This window comes from Rhipicephalus microplus, unplaced genomic scaffold, assembly GCF_043290135.1.
Source record: "Rhipicephalus microplus isolate Deutch F79 unplaced genomic scaffold, USDA_Rmic scaffold_23, whole genome shotgun sequence".
Classification (NCBI taxonomy): domain Eukaryota; kingdom Metazoa; phylum Arthropoda; class Arachnida; order Ixodida; family Ixodidae; genus Rhipicephalus; species Rhipicephalus microplus.
In genome coordinates, this window is record NW_027464596.1 from 4,412,964 (window position 1) to 4,427,719 (window position 14,756).

At 43.5% G+C, this 14,756-nt stretch overlaps 1 protein-coding gene across 1 annotated transcript in view; it reads right to left on the reverse strand.

Annotated features, from left to right (window-relative positions):
- The window catches only part of LOC119169445 (trafficking protein particle complex subunit 11 gry), a 153,520-nt gene that overhangs the window by 110,239 nt on the left and 28,525 nt on the right, over positions 1–14,756 (reverse strand). The window contains exons 5-6 of the mRNA XM_037420514.2: positions 2,007–2,106; positions 750–823 (exon numbers count right to left, since the gene is read on the reverse strand). Coding sequence (XP_037276411.2) covers positions 750–823; positions 2,007–2,106 — 174 coding nt within the window. The remainder of the gene's footprint in view (positions 1–749; positions 824–2,006; positions 2,107–14,756) is intronic.

The window sequence follows — 14,756 nt, forward strand, 5'->3', positions numbered from 1 at the left end:
GCAGTAAGTTTGCCTACACTTTTTTGTTTCATTTCGCAGGAGGCAAGTAATCAGTCAACCTAGCTTAATGTCACAATGTAAACAGAGTCTGTGAATTTAGCACTCAAAGGCACTTTTACTTAACAGAAACTATGTGCACGCAACTACAAAGCACATTTCAGCAACATTTGCAGAAAATATTCAGTTCCATATTAATTTTATGAGCATGGTGCTTTAGGCCTGACACAAATGCTCGCTGTGACAAAGCTTGACTGATGAGCAGCACAGACATACATAGGAGTGCATCACGCAGTCCTTTGCCTTAACACACCCCCAGAACAGCCTCATAATGTGACTGTTGATGATAGATGTCCCGCATTAGATGTACTGCAGCAAGACAAGCACAAACAGAGCCTCAAGCCATGTTGACTCATCCATCCGTTGGCCCCACTGAAGATTCCAGCAAGCTGCCCCAGCATTCAGCCATGCAGAGACCTAGTACAGGCAATGTGCAAGCTGACATGGAGGAGACACACCCAATGGCCCCTCCTAACACAACCAACAACCTTTAAGTCATAATCCTTCATAACTTAAACTCGCACGGTTTCTTGCACACCAACTGCATACAGCATAATGGGGCTAAAAAAACATTACACTTGAGGCTTTATACAAAGGACGCCAATTTTCACCAAGGTGTTCCCATGGTTGCTTTCACCATAATTTTGTCTATTTCCTTCCAAAGCGGTTACCAAAACAAATTCAGGTCTCACCGAATAGCAACACCTGGATCCTGTTTCAGTTCGTGCAGGAATGCAATCTTGAACTGGTGACGGATGAGGAGTTGCTGTATGAGAGAGACAAGGCAGAAAAAAAATGTGTGATCGAGCACACTTTAAAGAACATCTCACTTTAAGAGCAGAAACCTAGTGAGTACGAGGCTTACTAAGGAAGATGGGAAGTTGGTGCCTTTGCTCAAAAGAAGGTTAGAGAAAACCTCCACTTTTTTTCCTACTGCAAGAAAGTTCATTTGCTTGAGCTGTCACCAGTGCTAGAGCCTGACAATAAAGCAAGGCACAGTTCCAGAGCACGAGCAGCACACATAAGCTAAGTGCTGGTGAAGGCAACCTAATGGCATTCCTAATCTCTGTTACATTGCAAATTTTTGCCACTTTTTTTTCTTTTCACTTTTATCTGCTTATGTAGTTGCTAGCTTTAGTGTTGGGACTACAATATCATTTTTGCAACAAAACTACTATAGATGTCTAAAGCGCACATGAAACATAAAAAAGACTAGTGTTCACAGGCCCTATAACAAAAAAGGTAATTTGCTCGCAAAGACACATTGTAAACTTTCATGTTAAAATATGAGAGCACAGAGTACTAACGTGAAGCGCAAAAAGGCATTGCCAACTATTGGGGGATTTCATTTATGATGTATGTAGCAGCACTTTGTTCTGCCATTTCAATACTTCCTTTTCATACGGCCTTCTCTACTAGCGCTATCTTTACCTTCTACTGCTCTGTCTATTTAAACTTTCCTACCCTGCACCAAGCATATAAAACTAAGCTTGCTGGTTTGTATGTGCACCTATGAAGCTTGCTGGTGGTGTGTGCAGTGTTTACGCTCCCCATGTGAGTGCCCTTAAGTGCGAGTGAAATGCTTTCACTCTGGCTACTGCGATGTTTCAAAGACCACTATTTTGAAATTGATGATGCTCATTATAAACCGTCATTCGCACACAACCTGGAAAAAGAAGCGATGGGAGTTGCACAGACGCAAGTGCTTGTAACTACAACTCCACTTGCATTTCTTGCAAGCTGTACACAAATAACTATTAACCATAGAGTGCTACTAACTCACTCAACACAGCACTTTTCTACTAATAGTCCCACAGACAAAAAATAGAAACTAAATGTATGGGTCTCCAGGGTCGCACTTTCTTGTCCGCATAATCTGTCATATTCAGCTTGATAGTTTAGACAAAATGTACATTCTCAAGTGGCAGTGCTTAGTACTACCCCCTCACCTGGTGGGTGTTCTTGTTGGCAAAGTCCTTGTGAGCCTTGACCCTCTTGCACTCGTTGAGGTAGTAGCCCTGCGTGATCTCCTGAAAGGCAGTCTCCAGCCTGGGTGACAAGGGCGTGATTTAAAGAGTGGGTGAGGCGCTCCCAACATATACTACGTACAGGCCTCAATCAATAATAATGCTTATTGTCCAACAAACTTCTTTAGTGGCAGGCAAAGGACCCCCGACATCAAACTTGGAAACTCCAGATCTTTGTACTGTTTGGGAGTCCTGCACGTGGGGGCACTTCTGACCAATTATTAACGATAGGCATTGCTTATAAGATATTTTAATTTGGCTTTAAAGTAAGGGTGAGAGGTCATCTAATTTATCAGCAATAATTGACATATTCGCTGTTTCAACGTAGACAAAGGCCCCGCATGGCATTCGAGTAAGGGGAGTACTGTTGATGTCAGAGAACATTTGCGGAGCGCGCACAATACCCTGACTGGCACCTGGTGAGGACTATTCCTGTCACCCCTCTTGGTCTGTTGTCGGGCATTATGATGTATTTTCTTTCAAATTTGTTTTGACTTCTTACATCAGGCATGCTTTTCTTTTTTCTGAGGGGGACACACTAAAAACACTGACGTTGTTTCATTCTTCACCGCCCACGGGTCCCTTGATTTGGGGACGGCACATTCAGTGTCACCAAAGCTTGAGTACACACAGCCTCAGGCGCTGCCCTGCTGTGCGACGCTAGTCTTTTAAAGTATTTAGGCAGTCCTTTCCAACAAATGAATAATAATTCTGAATTAATGATTCTAGCATTAATTACACAGTGCATTAGAGCCTTTATTCAGCAATTTCATAATTGCCATATGCAAATCTACAAATTACTGTAAAAAAGAAGTTGCAAGCAGAACTTTCGCTAATCGGGGTCCTTTAAAGAAGCCCTGCTACACTTTTTCAGAAAATGCTGCTGATCAGCAGTCGAGGCTATTGAAAACACACAAGTCAAGTATTATAGTGCAGTCCATGGTCGGTAATTTACAATAAATTCTCAAAGTTAGCTAAATATCACTTTATGTTCTTACTACTAATGATGCTACATACTCAAATTTGCGGCTTCACATGACCAAGTATCACCACTGGTTGATTTGAGCACGGCGCGCACAGGAGTTACTAGAGGCGATGCGAGCAGTCACAACCTGTTCACGTGTGCACACATGGTCGCACTAAAAAAATATGTATGTTCGAAGAAAAAAAAAAGAAACAGTTCTCAAGGCTAAGAGACAGGAATGATATATTTTTTCCACCGTGCCATTCCTTTCTGCTTAGCTTCCAGCGCTCTCACCGGGACGAGAAACGAGAGAATGTACAGTAGACTCCTATTAAATGAAACTCTCTTAAATGAGATTGCTATTTGAAACAACTGCCACTAACATGTTTAGTTTCGTAGATGAATATTATACCCCTGTTTATCTCTCTGTAAACAAAACTCCTCTTAAAAGAAACACGTTTTCTTGGTCCCTTAAGGTTTTGTTTAAAAGGAGTCTACTGTAATTGCAGCGTGGGACAAATCTTTCTAACTCGCTCGTACCGGGTGGATTTTAATATTTTTTCGGCGGTGAATTTGTGACGCAGTAAGCTCCTTTACTGAATCCATTTCATGACTACTTGAAAAAGTGTTGCTGGGCCCTTTTAATGTACACATGAAAAGAGAGATGGGCAGAGTACAGGGGCTAATATACCCAGGTTATTAGCTTACACGTGGATAGGAGAATGAGGTGGTAAAAAGAATACAGAGGTAACATCAGTGCACATCACTCAAGGTACACATGAGATGGCCACAAAACAAGAAGCGCTCATAAAAGGCTGTGGCACCAATGTAAACATTAGGTTGTTGATGAAAACTTGTGAAAGTTCAGGGGGGAAAAAAAGGGTTAGGAAAAAAAAGGAGCTTTTGCATTTTCTTCGTCATCAACTATAGCAAACTTTCACATTCAGTTGACTACTGCAAGCCCGGGGCAAGTCCAATAGAAATAAGGATCTCAAACCCTCACACAGTACAGGAAAAGTCATTTAAGACAAATGTTGATAATAGCGATTATTCAAGGTTCAGAAAAGTGTCAGGCAGGGCTCTTTTTGTTTGCCATAAAGAATTTATAGATACACAAAATATGTACCTGGAAACTTTGGTTTAGAAGGTCATTATAACGTGAGGAACCGATGGCATTCGAAGAACAAATAATAAGTTTATTACAGAACACATTCGAATATATAGGCAGAGAACCACGTGATAGGCAGCACAGCGGTGCCCGTACTGAATGCCCAGGTGATATGTGACGTCATGCCACAACACTCCTTCCCCCACGAATTACTTCCGAAAGTTGCTCGGCTGGTATTTGTCCGGGTCACGTCGCACACGTTCACTACGCCGCAGAGTTGCACGTTCGGCTGCCGATGGCACACCTGGAGCGCCAGGATGGTCCGAAGAGCCGGAGGCAGCAGTTCCGGCCGTGGGCGATGTAGTTGCCGGCAGGGGAACCGTGGCAGATTTTGTCGTGCGTGGATTTCTGAGAGGCAACTTGATCGCAGGCCCACACAGCCTGGGAACCATCGGAGGGGTGGCGTTTTGCGAGGGTTGAAAAGGTTGCACTTGCGTACCGCTTGTGGAATACGAAGTTGCGTAGCGGGCCCTGATGTGGCCAGCATGCATAAATCGCAGCGCCTGCGATACTTTTACCAGATAGGTTACAGGAATAACAACCTGTGTCATGACAACATCGCCCCACGACAGCGTCTCACTTCGCACTGTCTTCACGCACACTGCGTCCCCCACAGCAAAACATTGAGAAACCCCGCGTGACATGTCGTTTTGCAGTTTGGTACGTTGCTGCTGCTCATGCATCGAGGGCTCAAAATTTGGCTTTAGCAACGAAAGCTTTACTATTGGCCGTCTTTTCAAAAATAGTTCTGCCGGGGTCAGACCAGTGGTACTGTGGGGAGCGTTCCTATAGCTCATTAGATAGCTGTACAAACATTCCAATAATGTGTGTTTCTGGTCGCTAACCTTGTCCTATAAGACATGCTTTGACAGGGCTAGTCTGGTAGTCAACCAGATGTTTGGCTGCTCCATTAGAAGCCGCGTGGTACGGTGGCGTCTTGACGTGCCTTACTCTGTTCAGTCTCAAAAAAGCCCCGAACACTTCTGAAATGAATTGGGGTCCGTAATCACTCACCAGTACCTCTGGCAGACTATATGTCGTAAACACGCTACATAGCTTTTCAATGGTTTTGTTAGCAGTAGTGGACAACACAGGTAAGACCTCGATGCATTTAGTGAACGCATCGACGAGGACTAGGAATGCATGCGAACCTTTTACGACATAGTCCATGTGCATGCGTTGCGGAGGCTACGTGGAGTAATTCCATGGTTGCAAAGGAACCGGTGGAGCCGCTTTTTGGACGGCCTGGCACACGCGACATTGTTGGACATAGTTCTCAACAGAAAGGTCGAGGCCAGGCCACCACACAGCTTCTTGCTAACGCTTTCATGCGGCTTGATCCCAAGTGATCCTGGTGCAACAGCTGCAAGACCTATGGCCGGAGCTTATATGGAATGATTACTCTTGATCCCCGAGTTATGCAGTCTTGCTCTACTATAATAGCTCGTCGCACCGCAAATGAAATGGTCTAAATGCTTCGGAGCACTCTGAGGGCCACCCATTTATTATGAAGTGCGTCACGCGAGATAGAGTGGGATCGTGTAATGTGGCTCTCGCCACCATATCCGAACTGAGGGGCATGCTGTCAAAGAGCAAGAGACATTCGGAAGGCTCGTCGACAGCTACAATAGGCCGTGGAAGTTGAGACAGAGCATCAGCCACCTCAAAATTTTTTCCCTTTCGGTGTTTTAATTTATAATTTTATCCTCCCAGCGTAATTGCCTATCTCTGCATTCGCGCGGCAGCTTATCTTCTTCGAACCTCCAAAGCTTCCCTTTCTTTTCGCCTCCCGGGCGTCTTATCGCTATGGCATGCACCGCCGCTTCCTTGCCATCGAAATGCAGTAATGCTCTCTGTCGCGCGGCCTGCTCTCTATCCAGGGTTATCTTGCATGCCTTCTCGAAGGTTATATCTTCTTCCGCAAATAATGCAACTTGCGTTTCTTCGCGTCTTATGCCTGCCACTATTCGGTCTCACAGCGCATATTGTAGGAACTGGCCGAAGTTACACTTCCTTGCTAAATGCTTAAAGGCAACTATCAAGTCCTCATGCTTTCCTGTTCCTCTTGTTGAATTTGCTCGCTTGTTGAATTTGTTCGCTTGTTGAATTTGCAACATTCGGCAATGACCGAGCCCTGTGGGCTATAGTGCTTCTTCAACAGCACTGTGACCTCTTCAAAGGTCTTGTCTACAGGAACAGCGGGTACTACCAAACTTGAGCACCTCATATGTTCCCGATCCTATCACACTCAAGAATACTGCGAGCTTCTTTTCCATTTTGATGTGATTAGCGGTGACGAAATGCTCGAAAAAGTTCCCAAAAAGATTCAAAATTTTGATCCTTCTTGTCGAACTCGTCTAGCTTTCCTAGTCGCGCCATCGTTCAGACAAGGTGCAGTGTACTTATTGGTCAGTTGCTCTTCGGGCGAAGACGTTAATCCTCGGCGAAGTTCGCAGCCACCGAGTTCCATCAGTTTGAGCCAGGAACGCCGTTGATTTTGCTCTGAGGCTGTCAGTTGTTGGTTATCCGCGATACTGCCTTCGTACTGTGCTAGAATGGGGCGTGGGTCCCACTCTCGTTGCCAGTGTTATAACGTGAGGAATCGACAGAATTTCAAGAACAAATGATAAGTTTATTACAGAACACACATGTACATATAGGTTGAGAACCACGTGATAGGCCGCACAGCGATGCCCGTACTGGATGCCCAGGTGATATGTGACGTCACGCCACAAAAAAGGTAAAGATGTGCCGGTGAAAATCACAAGAACAAAGGCAACCTACTGAAGACTACACTACTTTAACAGCTGAACGCGTGAAAGAGTGGAAGAACAAACCAAAAAGGCTGGTTTTTTATACATATACAGAGAGATGAACTACAGTTATAACAGCACAGAAACATGTGATGTCGTTAAAACAAAACAATGAATTAATCAGCATTGCAGAATGTTTTATTTTTCTTCTAGAGTCCCAAATAAGCAAAGATAGTAGAACTACAAAAGAAACTCAGGAAATAAGAGAACTATAAAAAAAAGTACTTGATCGACTAAAAAGAAATTATTGGTAAATATGCTAACCTCAAAACTGGAATAAGTCTCATAATAAGTCTCATAATAAGTCTCATAATAAGTCACAATAAGTCTTCTACTATTGCTAGCTGGCAATGTCGAAACCAACCCCGGACCCAAAACGGACGAGCTGCTACAAAAGTTAGAACTGATTGCTGGTGACATCAAGGAAATTAAAGAAGATAGATTGACTTCAATTGACGAAAAACTAGAAAATCTTGATGTTTTGGCCACGAAAATTTCGAGCTGTGTTGAACAAGTTGCACATTTACAGGAAGTTGTGTCTGCCCTCGAACTGAAGGTAGACGATTTAGAAAACCGTTCACGGAGGTGCAACTTAATAATATACGGAATACCTGAAAACCAAAATGAGGATAATTCCACCCTACTGTTACTGTTAAGAGACTGTTACTGAAACAGTGTTTAAAGAGAAGCTCGAAATTGATGGTGTCGGTATTGAACGAATACACAGACTAGGGAAGCCAGCCACAAATAAAACTAGGCCCATAATTCTTAAGCTGCTCGACTTTCGAGACAAAACGCGAGTGTTCAAAAACTGCCACAAGTTAAAAGGAACAGACTTATCGGTTAGCGAAGATTTCTCGGCGCGGGTAAGAGACATAAGAAGAAACTTGTAGAACTGTGCAAAGGCTAACAAAGAATCAGGGGACAAAGTTTCACTAGTCTATGATAAACTACGAATAAACAATGTCTGGTACCAATGGGATGAGGCAAAAAAAGACAAAGTTGCTGTACGTAACAACTCGAGTGCTTCTTCAATTGAAAAAAAAAAGCAGCGAGTCGAAGCACCGTCACTACGCCCTCGGCACCCAAATCAACCCGCCAAACCATAGTCTTCGCCAATGTGAACGCACGAAGCATTCTAAATAAATCCGAGGCTGTTGAATCGTTACTGCTTTGCATGAAACTCGACTTCTTAGCAATAACCGAAACATGGCTCACACAGGACGTCATGAATTTTGAAATTACACTGCCCGGCTATGTTATCGTACGGAAAGATAGAGCAACACGTGGAGGAGGCGTGGCCATCCTTATTAACAAAAAAATACCTTACACTGTTATGCCTGAAGCTTTCGATGTAGAGGCAATATTCTGTAAACTGATGTTTGGTTCACGTAACGTTATTGTAGGATGTGTTTATCTAAGCCCCAATTCCGGAACAGATAGCTTGCAAGCCCTGCATGGCTACATGCAACGACATGTTGCTGGTGCAAGGATTATCTTGTTGGGGGATTTCAATCTCCCGACTATTAACTGGGAAACATTACGATTCCAATGCGCACGCTCGGAAATACTTTTTGATTTAATGTTGTCTTTTAACCTCAGCCAGATCGTGAAAGAGCCAACACGTGTTCAAGGAACGAAATCAAACATACTTGACCTGATTTTTACAAGCGACCATTTCCCAACACATGACTCTAAAATTGAAATAATGACCGGTATATCAGACCACAAACTAGTTCTATGTACCTCCCTCATTCAAAGAAGTAGAACTGATTCAGTATCACGGACCACATTAGCGGACTTCGCAAACGCTGACGATACAACTATAATTGATTATCTTTCCTTTCAATTAGAGTCATTCGTAAATGATTCGGGTCATCCCTCCGCCGATATAGATACAGTGTGGCAATTATTTAAAAACATTGTACTACACTGCCTTCACAATTACGTACCAGTAAAAACAAAAAAAACTAATAAGCATAACCCATGGATAACGCGAGACGTTATTCATGCCAAACGCAGGGTTAAAAGACTTAGGAAATCGCTAAAGCATAAACCTAATCCTTCTAGGAATTCACTTTGCACTGCCATAGTTGAAATGAAATCTAAAATTAAGATGGCGAAATGTCACTATTTTAAAAACGTTCTATCGAGCTTTATTCTAAACGCGCCAAAAAAATTCTGGGATTATCTTAACCCTAAAAAACGTACTGACAAACCGATCACGGGAACAAACCGCACAACAGCAGAGTCCTTAAACACGTACTTTACATCTGTTTTCACTGTCGATGATGGTAAACTACCCCATATTGACTCATGTGACGAAAATCACCTCGAACCAGTCTCTGTAACTGAAGCAGGCGTACTCAACCTCTTGCTAAGTCTTGACATAAAAAAAAGCCCTGGCCCTGACAAGATTCCAAACCAATTCCTAAGAAGATATGCCGAATGGATAGCAAAGTATTTATATGTCATCTTCAACAAATCCCTCCTGACAGGTACTGTCCCAAAAGAATGGAAGAAGGCAAAAATAATCCCGATACCTAAATGCGATAACACAAATGATGAATCAAACTACAGACCAATATCTTTAACATGCACAGTATGCAAAATTTTGGAACACATAATTCTTAAACATTTGACCACTTACCTCGAGCAAAAACGCTTTTTGTCACCTTCTCAACATGGTTTTCGTGGAGGGCTATCGACAGTAACTCAGCTAGCTGAACTGATACACGACTTGTCTTCGAGCATTGATAACCAAAAACAAGTAGACCTCATCCTACTAGACTTTTCAAAAGCTTTCGATCGTGTCTCACACAAAAAATTAATTAAGAAACTTCAGGCAGCTATAGGAAATTGCTCGATTGTTCGCTGGATTAAAAATTACCTATCTGATAGGACACAGTACGTCGAGATAAATAATGAAACTTCCTCTATAGCAGCAGTAACTTCCGGAGTACCTCAAGGCAGCGTCCTAGCACCTTTGCTGTTTCTTATATTTATTAATGACTTACCGCTGAATATTCCTGTTACCGTAAAGCTTTTCGCCGACGATTGCATACTGTACAATGAAATTAACTCCCACGAAGATCATATAGCGCTAAACAATGCCCTAGAAACCGTGTCAAAATGGTGCGATGATTGGCAAATGACAATTAACGCCAAAAAATCCGCTCTTCTGACAATAACTAGAAAAAAAACAGGTCTACTTTCCCCTACATCATTATTAACATTCCCCTGCTACGAGTTTACGAACATAAATACCTCGGCCTAACAATAACCCAGGATCTCAGGTGGGACTGCCACATATCCATAGTAACCTCAGCTGCGTTACGGCGCTTGATATTCCTTAGACGACGTCTTCGATCAGCTCCTGCAGAAACAAAACTAATTGCGTACAAAACGTTCGTCAGACCTGTGTTAGAATACGCCAATATTGTCTGGTTCCCATTTTCTGTCACCAAAATTAACAAGTTAGAAGGAATTCAGAGGAAAGCAATTAGGTTTATATACAATAAGTATCGATTTTCTGACTCACCCACTGAACTTATTAAAAAAGCTGGAATCCTAACTCTTCAAAACCGAACCAAATTAGCACGACTACGGTTCATGTACCAACTGATACATGGAGAGATAAAAATTAATACATCCAAATACATTTCTATTGCACAAACAAGACTGACACGTCACACACATTCTGAAATGCTTGACGAGTGCTCATTTCACACAGATTCATTTAAATATTCATTCTTCCCATTGGCAATAAGGGAATGGAACCGGCTGAGACCTTCTATACTTCACTGTACTTCACTGGATAATTTTACCGCGGCAGCAAAAGAGCATTTACAAGGCGACAACGAATAACCCGTCTACATTGCAGACTCTCTGAATTACTCGTGTTCTGTACGAATTTTGTGTTTTTGTTAAATCAACAAAGAAGGTAGTTGTTGTCAGGTTGTCATAGGTACGAGTATGAACATTGATTGTTGTTTTATTCTATATACTGCGGGACTTGTTTGTCATGCTTGTCACACTAGGTACAATGCAAATTATGTTACGTCTTTACTGTTCATTCCTTTTTCAAACAATTACCCTGTGCTAAAAAGTGCCTAGCCCTCAACATGTATTACCCTCGTGTATGTATGTGTTATAACTTGAAAGCCCAAATGATTTGTCTTTTTTTTTTTCCTTTCTTTTTATTGTTCACATTCTATGAAATGCCCTTCCTGCTAAAATCCCAAATGGGATTAGCAGTATCTGTAAATAAATAAATAACCCTTTGTATAGGCTTGTGCGTATACTGAATATTAGGTTCGAAGTGAATTCGAAGCAAATAGTGATATTGGTGGAATAAATTCAAACAGAATTGGAATAATATATACGACATATAAAGAAAAATGGGCATATTTATCATGACCTAACTAACCTCTCTTATTTTTTCATCCGACACGCGGCCTTTCAGTGCGATCGCGCACGTACTCGTGGACAAGCAGTCGGCCTCGACAATCGATCGGCAGCTTTTTCTGACCATGCTCGGAGAGTGTTGAAGAGCCACTTTAAATTTGAAGGGGGCTTTGCGGCAGAGCGAATTTTTCTTTAATGAATGCTTTCACGGCTCAGCACTTCACTGCAGTGAAACCACCTTTACAGGTGGTTGCATGCGGATTAGTACACATTTATTCGTTTATTGCGAATCTTTTGAAATTTTCAATTTTTTAAAACTTGAATCGAAGCGAAGTCGAATACTGAATTATTCCATGCTTCAAATATTCGCACAAGCCTACCCTTGTAGGTTCACCTTTATTTTGTAGCGATGATAACAAACTGGCTGTGGTATAGTCGTATATACTACAAAGCAATAGTTTGAAACAAACTTCATCAAAAACAAGCCAGTAGTTTACTGAAAAAAGCTCGTGAGTGTGTTCTAAAAAAAGTGGAAAACACTGTCCCCCTGTCTCATGAAGGCACTACCTCGCGATTGCGTTAACAGGTATTTGGGATGAAATGGATGGAGCAAGGGGTACTTCTGAGTGTCACTTCTCAAGTTGTGCAGAGGAAAGTTGTGTGGACCTCATTCCACCAGTAGAACACCTACAGATGCGCCTCTCATGAGCCTTCATAGCACTGTTTGCTCCTGTAAAGCTTACTTCACCGCATGCACCAACCCGTTTTTTTTTTTTTTTCTGTCAAAATTATTAAGTAGAGTTGTTGTTCCTGAATATCGCCAAACTTTTCAAGAGGCACACGATATCCAGAAATATTTCATGCACCAATATCCACTATTGCGCTGAGAGATTATTTTACAAGTTACAATTTCGCAGGGAATCATTCCAATGCATTCATCAGTCAAGCTGTTGGAGCAAGTTTACGAAACACGTGATGACTAGAGGCTAAAGTCACCTATCTGAGAAACCAGGAAATTAGGTAATTCTCCGGCATTTCTCCAGCGGCGACAGCAATAACGAGAAATATGTCCAGGTTGATGATAGGAAAAGCAGAAAGGCTGGTCGTGAGGGGGTTCACCAATGCGTAAGGTTCCGGAAGGGCAATGATGGAGATCGGCGAGCGTTACCTGAGAGGTATGGGCGTACTTCAGGGTGAGTCACGGGACACGCTCACGGAAGACTAAGATTAGCGAACTCCTGCCTTCCCACAGCTTGAATTAAGGCTACTGATGGTTGTGATGGGTCAGTAGCTTCTGTTGTAAAAACAGGCTGTTGAATGGGAGCTGGACAGGCAGCTTTAAGCTCCCGACGAACGATTCGGGTGACGTGGTCGTAGGTGGGTGGCTGGCGAGCAGCTTCACACGATAAAATGGCAGCCATGTTGGGCAGTCGTGTGAATCTCTGCGTGATACGGCGGCTCTTGGCGTGTTCAAACCGCCGGCAGTTTTGGATGATTTCATCGGTAGTGGTGACGTTAGTGTAGACAAGCCAGCTGAAGGCATCGTCGGCGATGCCTTTGAGCACATTTTATACCTTCTCAGGCTTGGGCATGTGTTCGTCTACTTGGCGGCAAAGGGCGATAACGTTGTGAATATACGCGATGTGGGATTCGGTAGATGTCTGTGCCCGAGTAACCGATTTCGCCCAGTTATCTGTTGTGCAGCGGTGTTCCCAAAAAGGTCACAGATCTTCTCCTTGAAAGTGTCCCAGCAGATAATGTCGGCTTCATGCGTCTCGAGCCACACCCACGGAGGGCCATGAAGGTAAAACAGCATATTGGCAAGCATGAGTGTCGGGTCCCACTTAAAGCCGGCGCTGATCCGTTCATACTTGTTGAGCCACTTGTCAACGTCAAGGCCATCCTGTCTGGAAAATACGCCAGGATCACGAGCAGGAGGTAGGACAACACAGGTAGGAGTCACAGAAGAGGTGGGTGGTGAAGACGATGTTCCTTGAACTTGTGACATGGTAGGACCCGTGATGATTCGGCCGTTGCGGAGCTTCGTGATGGGTACAGGGAAGGACCAGCACGTCCACCACAGACCTTCTCAAACACGACGTCCCGTTTTGTTGGGGTCCTCTTCAAGCTAGCCCTTTCTCTCGACTAATCACCGCTCTAATGACACCACCGATACTTGCACATTTCAACCCAGATGCTCCTACAGAAGTGCGCACAGACCCTAGCAGTCACGGCATCGGCGCAGTTTGGCCCAAACTTAGCGGGGAACTGATCGTGTAATTGCATATTGTCACGAGGAATCACAAGTACTGGGGGTTTGTTAGACCACCGAGTAGCTAGCTCTAGGACGATGCGTCAGGCGTGGCTGGCTTTCGAGTCGAGAAGAAGCACGCCATCCTCTTTTTTCCTTCAGATTGAGAGCCGCTCTTGCTGTCGACCCACTACATGTGAATGGCATTTTCCTCCCTTTCAAAAAAGAAAAAAAAGTCCCAAAAGAGGGAAAGAAAAGTACATAGCACCACCCCAATGTTACGACATAGGCACGTGAAAAAAAAAATAGGAAAATCAGATAAACTAAATGTAGAAATTAAAGAGCGTGCCAATATAGGAAAAATCAATTAACGAAAAAGCAAGTCCACAAAAATAAATAAATAACACAAAGAACAGTGTACGGCAAAGAAAAAGTCACGAACGCGCAATAAATGGTTTCATGCGCAACACATGAACAACGTCCGGCCTCGGTCGTGTCCTGCTTCGTGCCTGCGGTGTTGAGCCCGGAAACACTTCGTAGTTCACGTCACTGACACGGCATAGCACTTTATATGGACCAAAGTACCGGCTCAGTAACTTTTCACTAAGGCTACGGCGGCGGCTGAGCGTCCACACCCAAACTTGGTCACCGGAGTTATAAAACACTTCTCTGTGGCGGGTGTTGTAGCGCCGTGCGTCTGCCTGCTGTTGCTGGCCGATGTGTAGATGCGCGAGCTGCCGGGCTTCCTCAGCACGCTCTGCTTCTTCGGCGTCAGTTTCCAACTCATCTTCGTCTAGACACGGTAGCATAGAGTCCAGCATGGTCTGCACTTCGCGGCCGTAGAGAAGCCGAAATGGCGTGAATCGCGTGGTCTCTTGCACCGCGGTATTATACGCGAAGGTCACGTACGGTAAGATCCAGTCCCATGTTTTGTGCTGTACGTCAATGTACATTGAGACAATGTCTGTGATGGTCTTATTCAGTCGCTCAGTAAGTTTGTTGGTTTGCAGGTGGTACGCAGTTGTCTTTCGGTGTCTGGTGTTACTCAGTTTGAAAACTTCGTCCATAA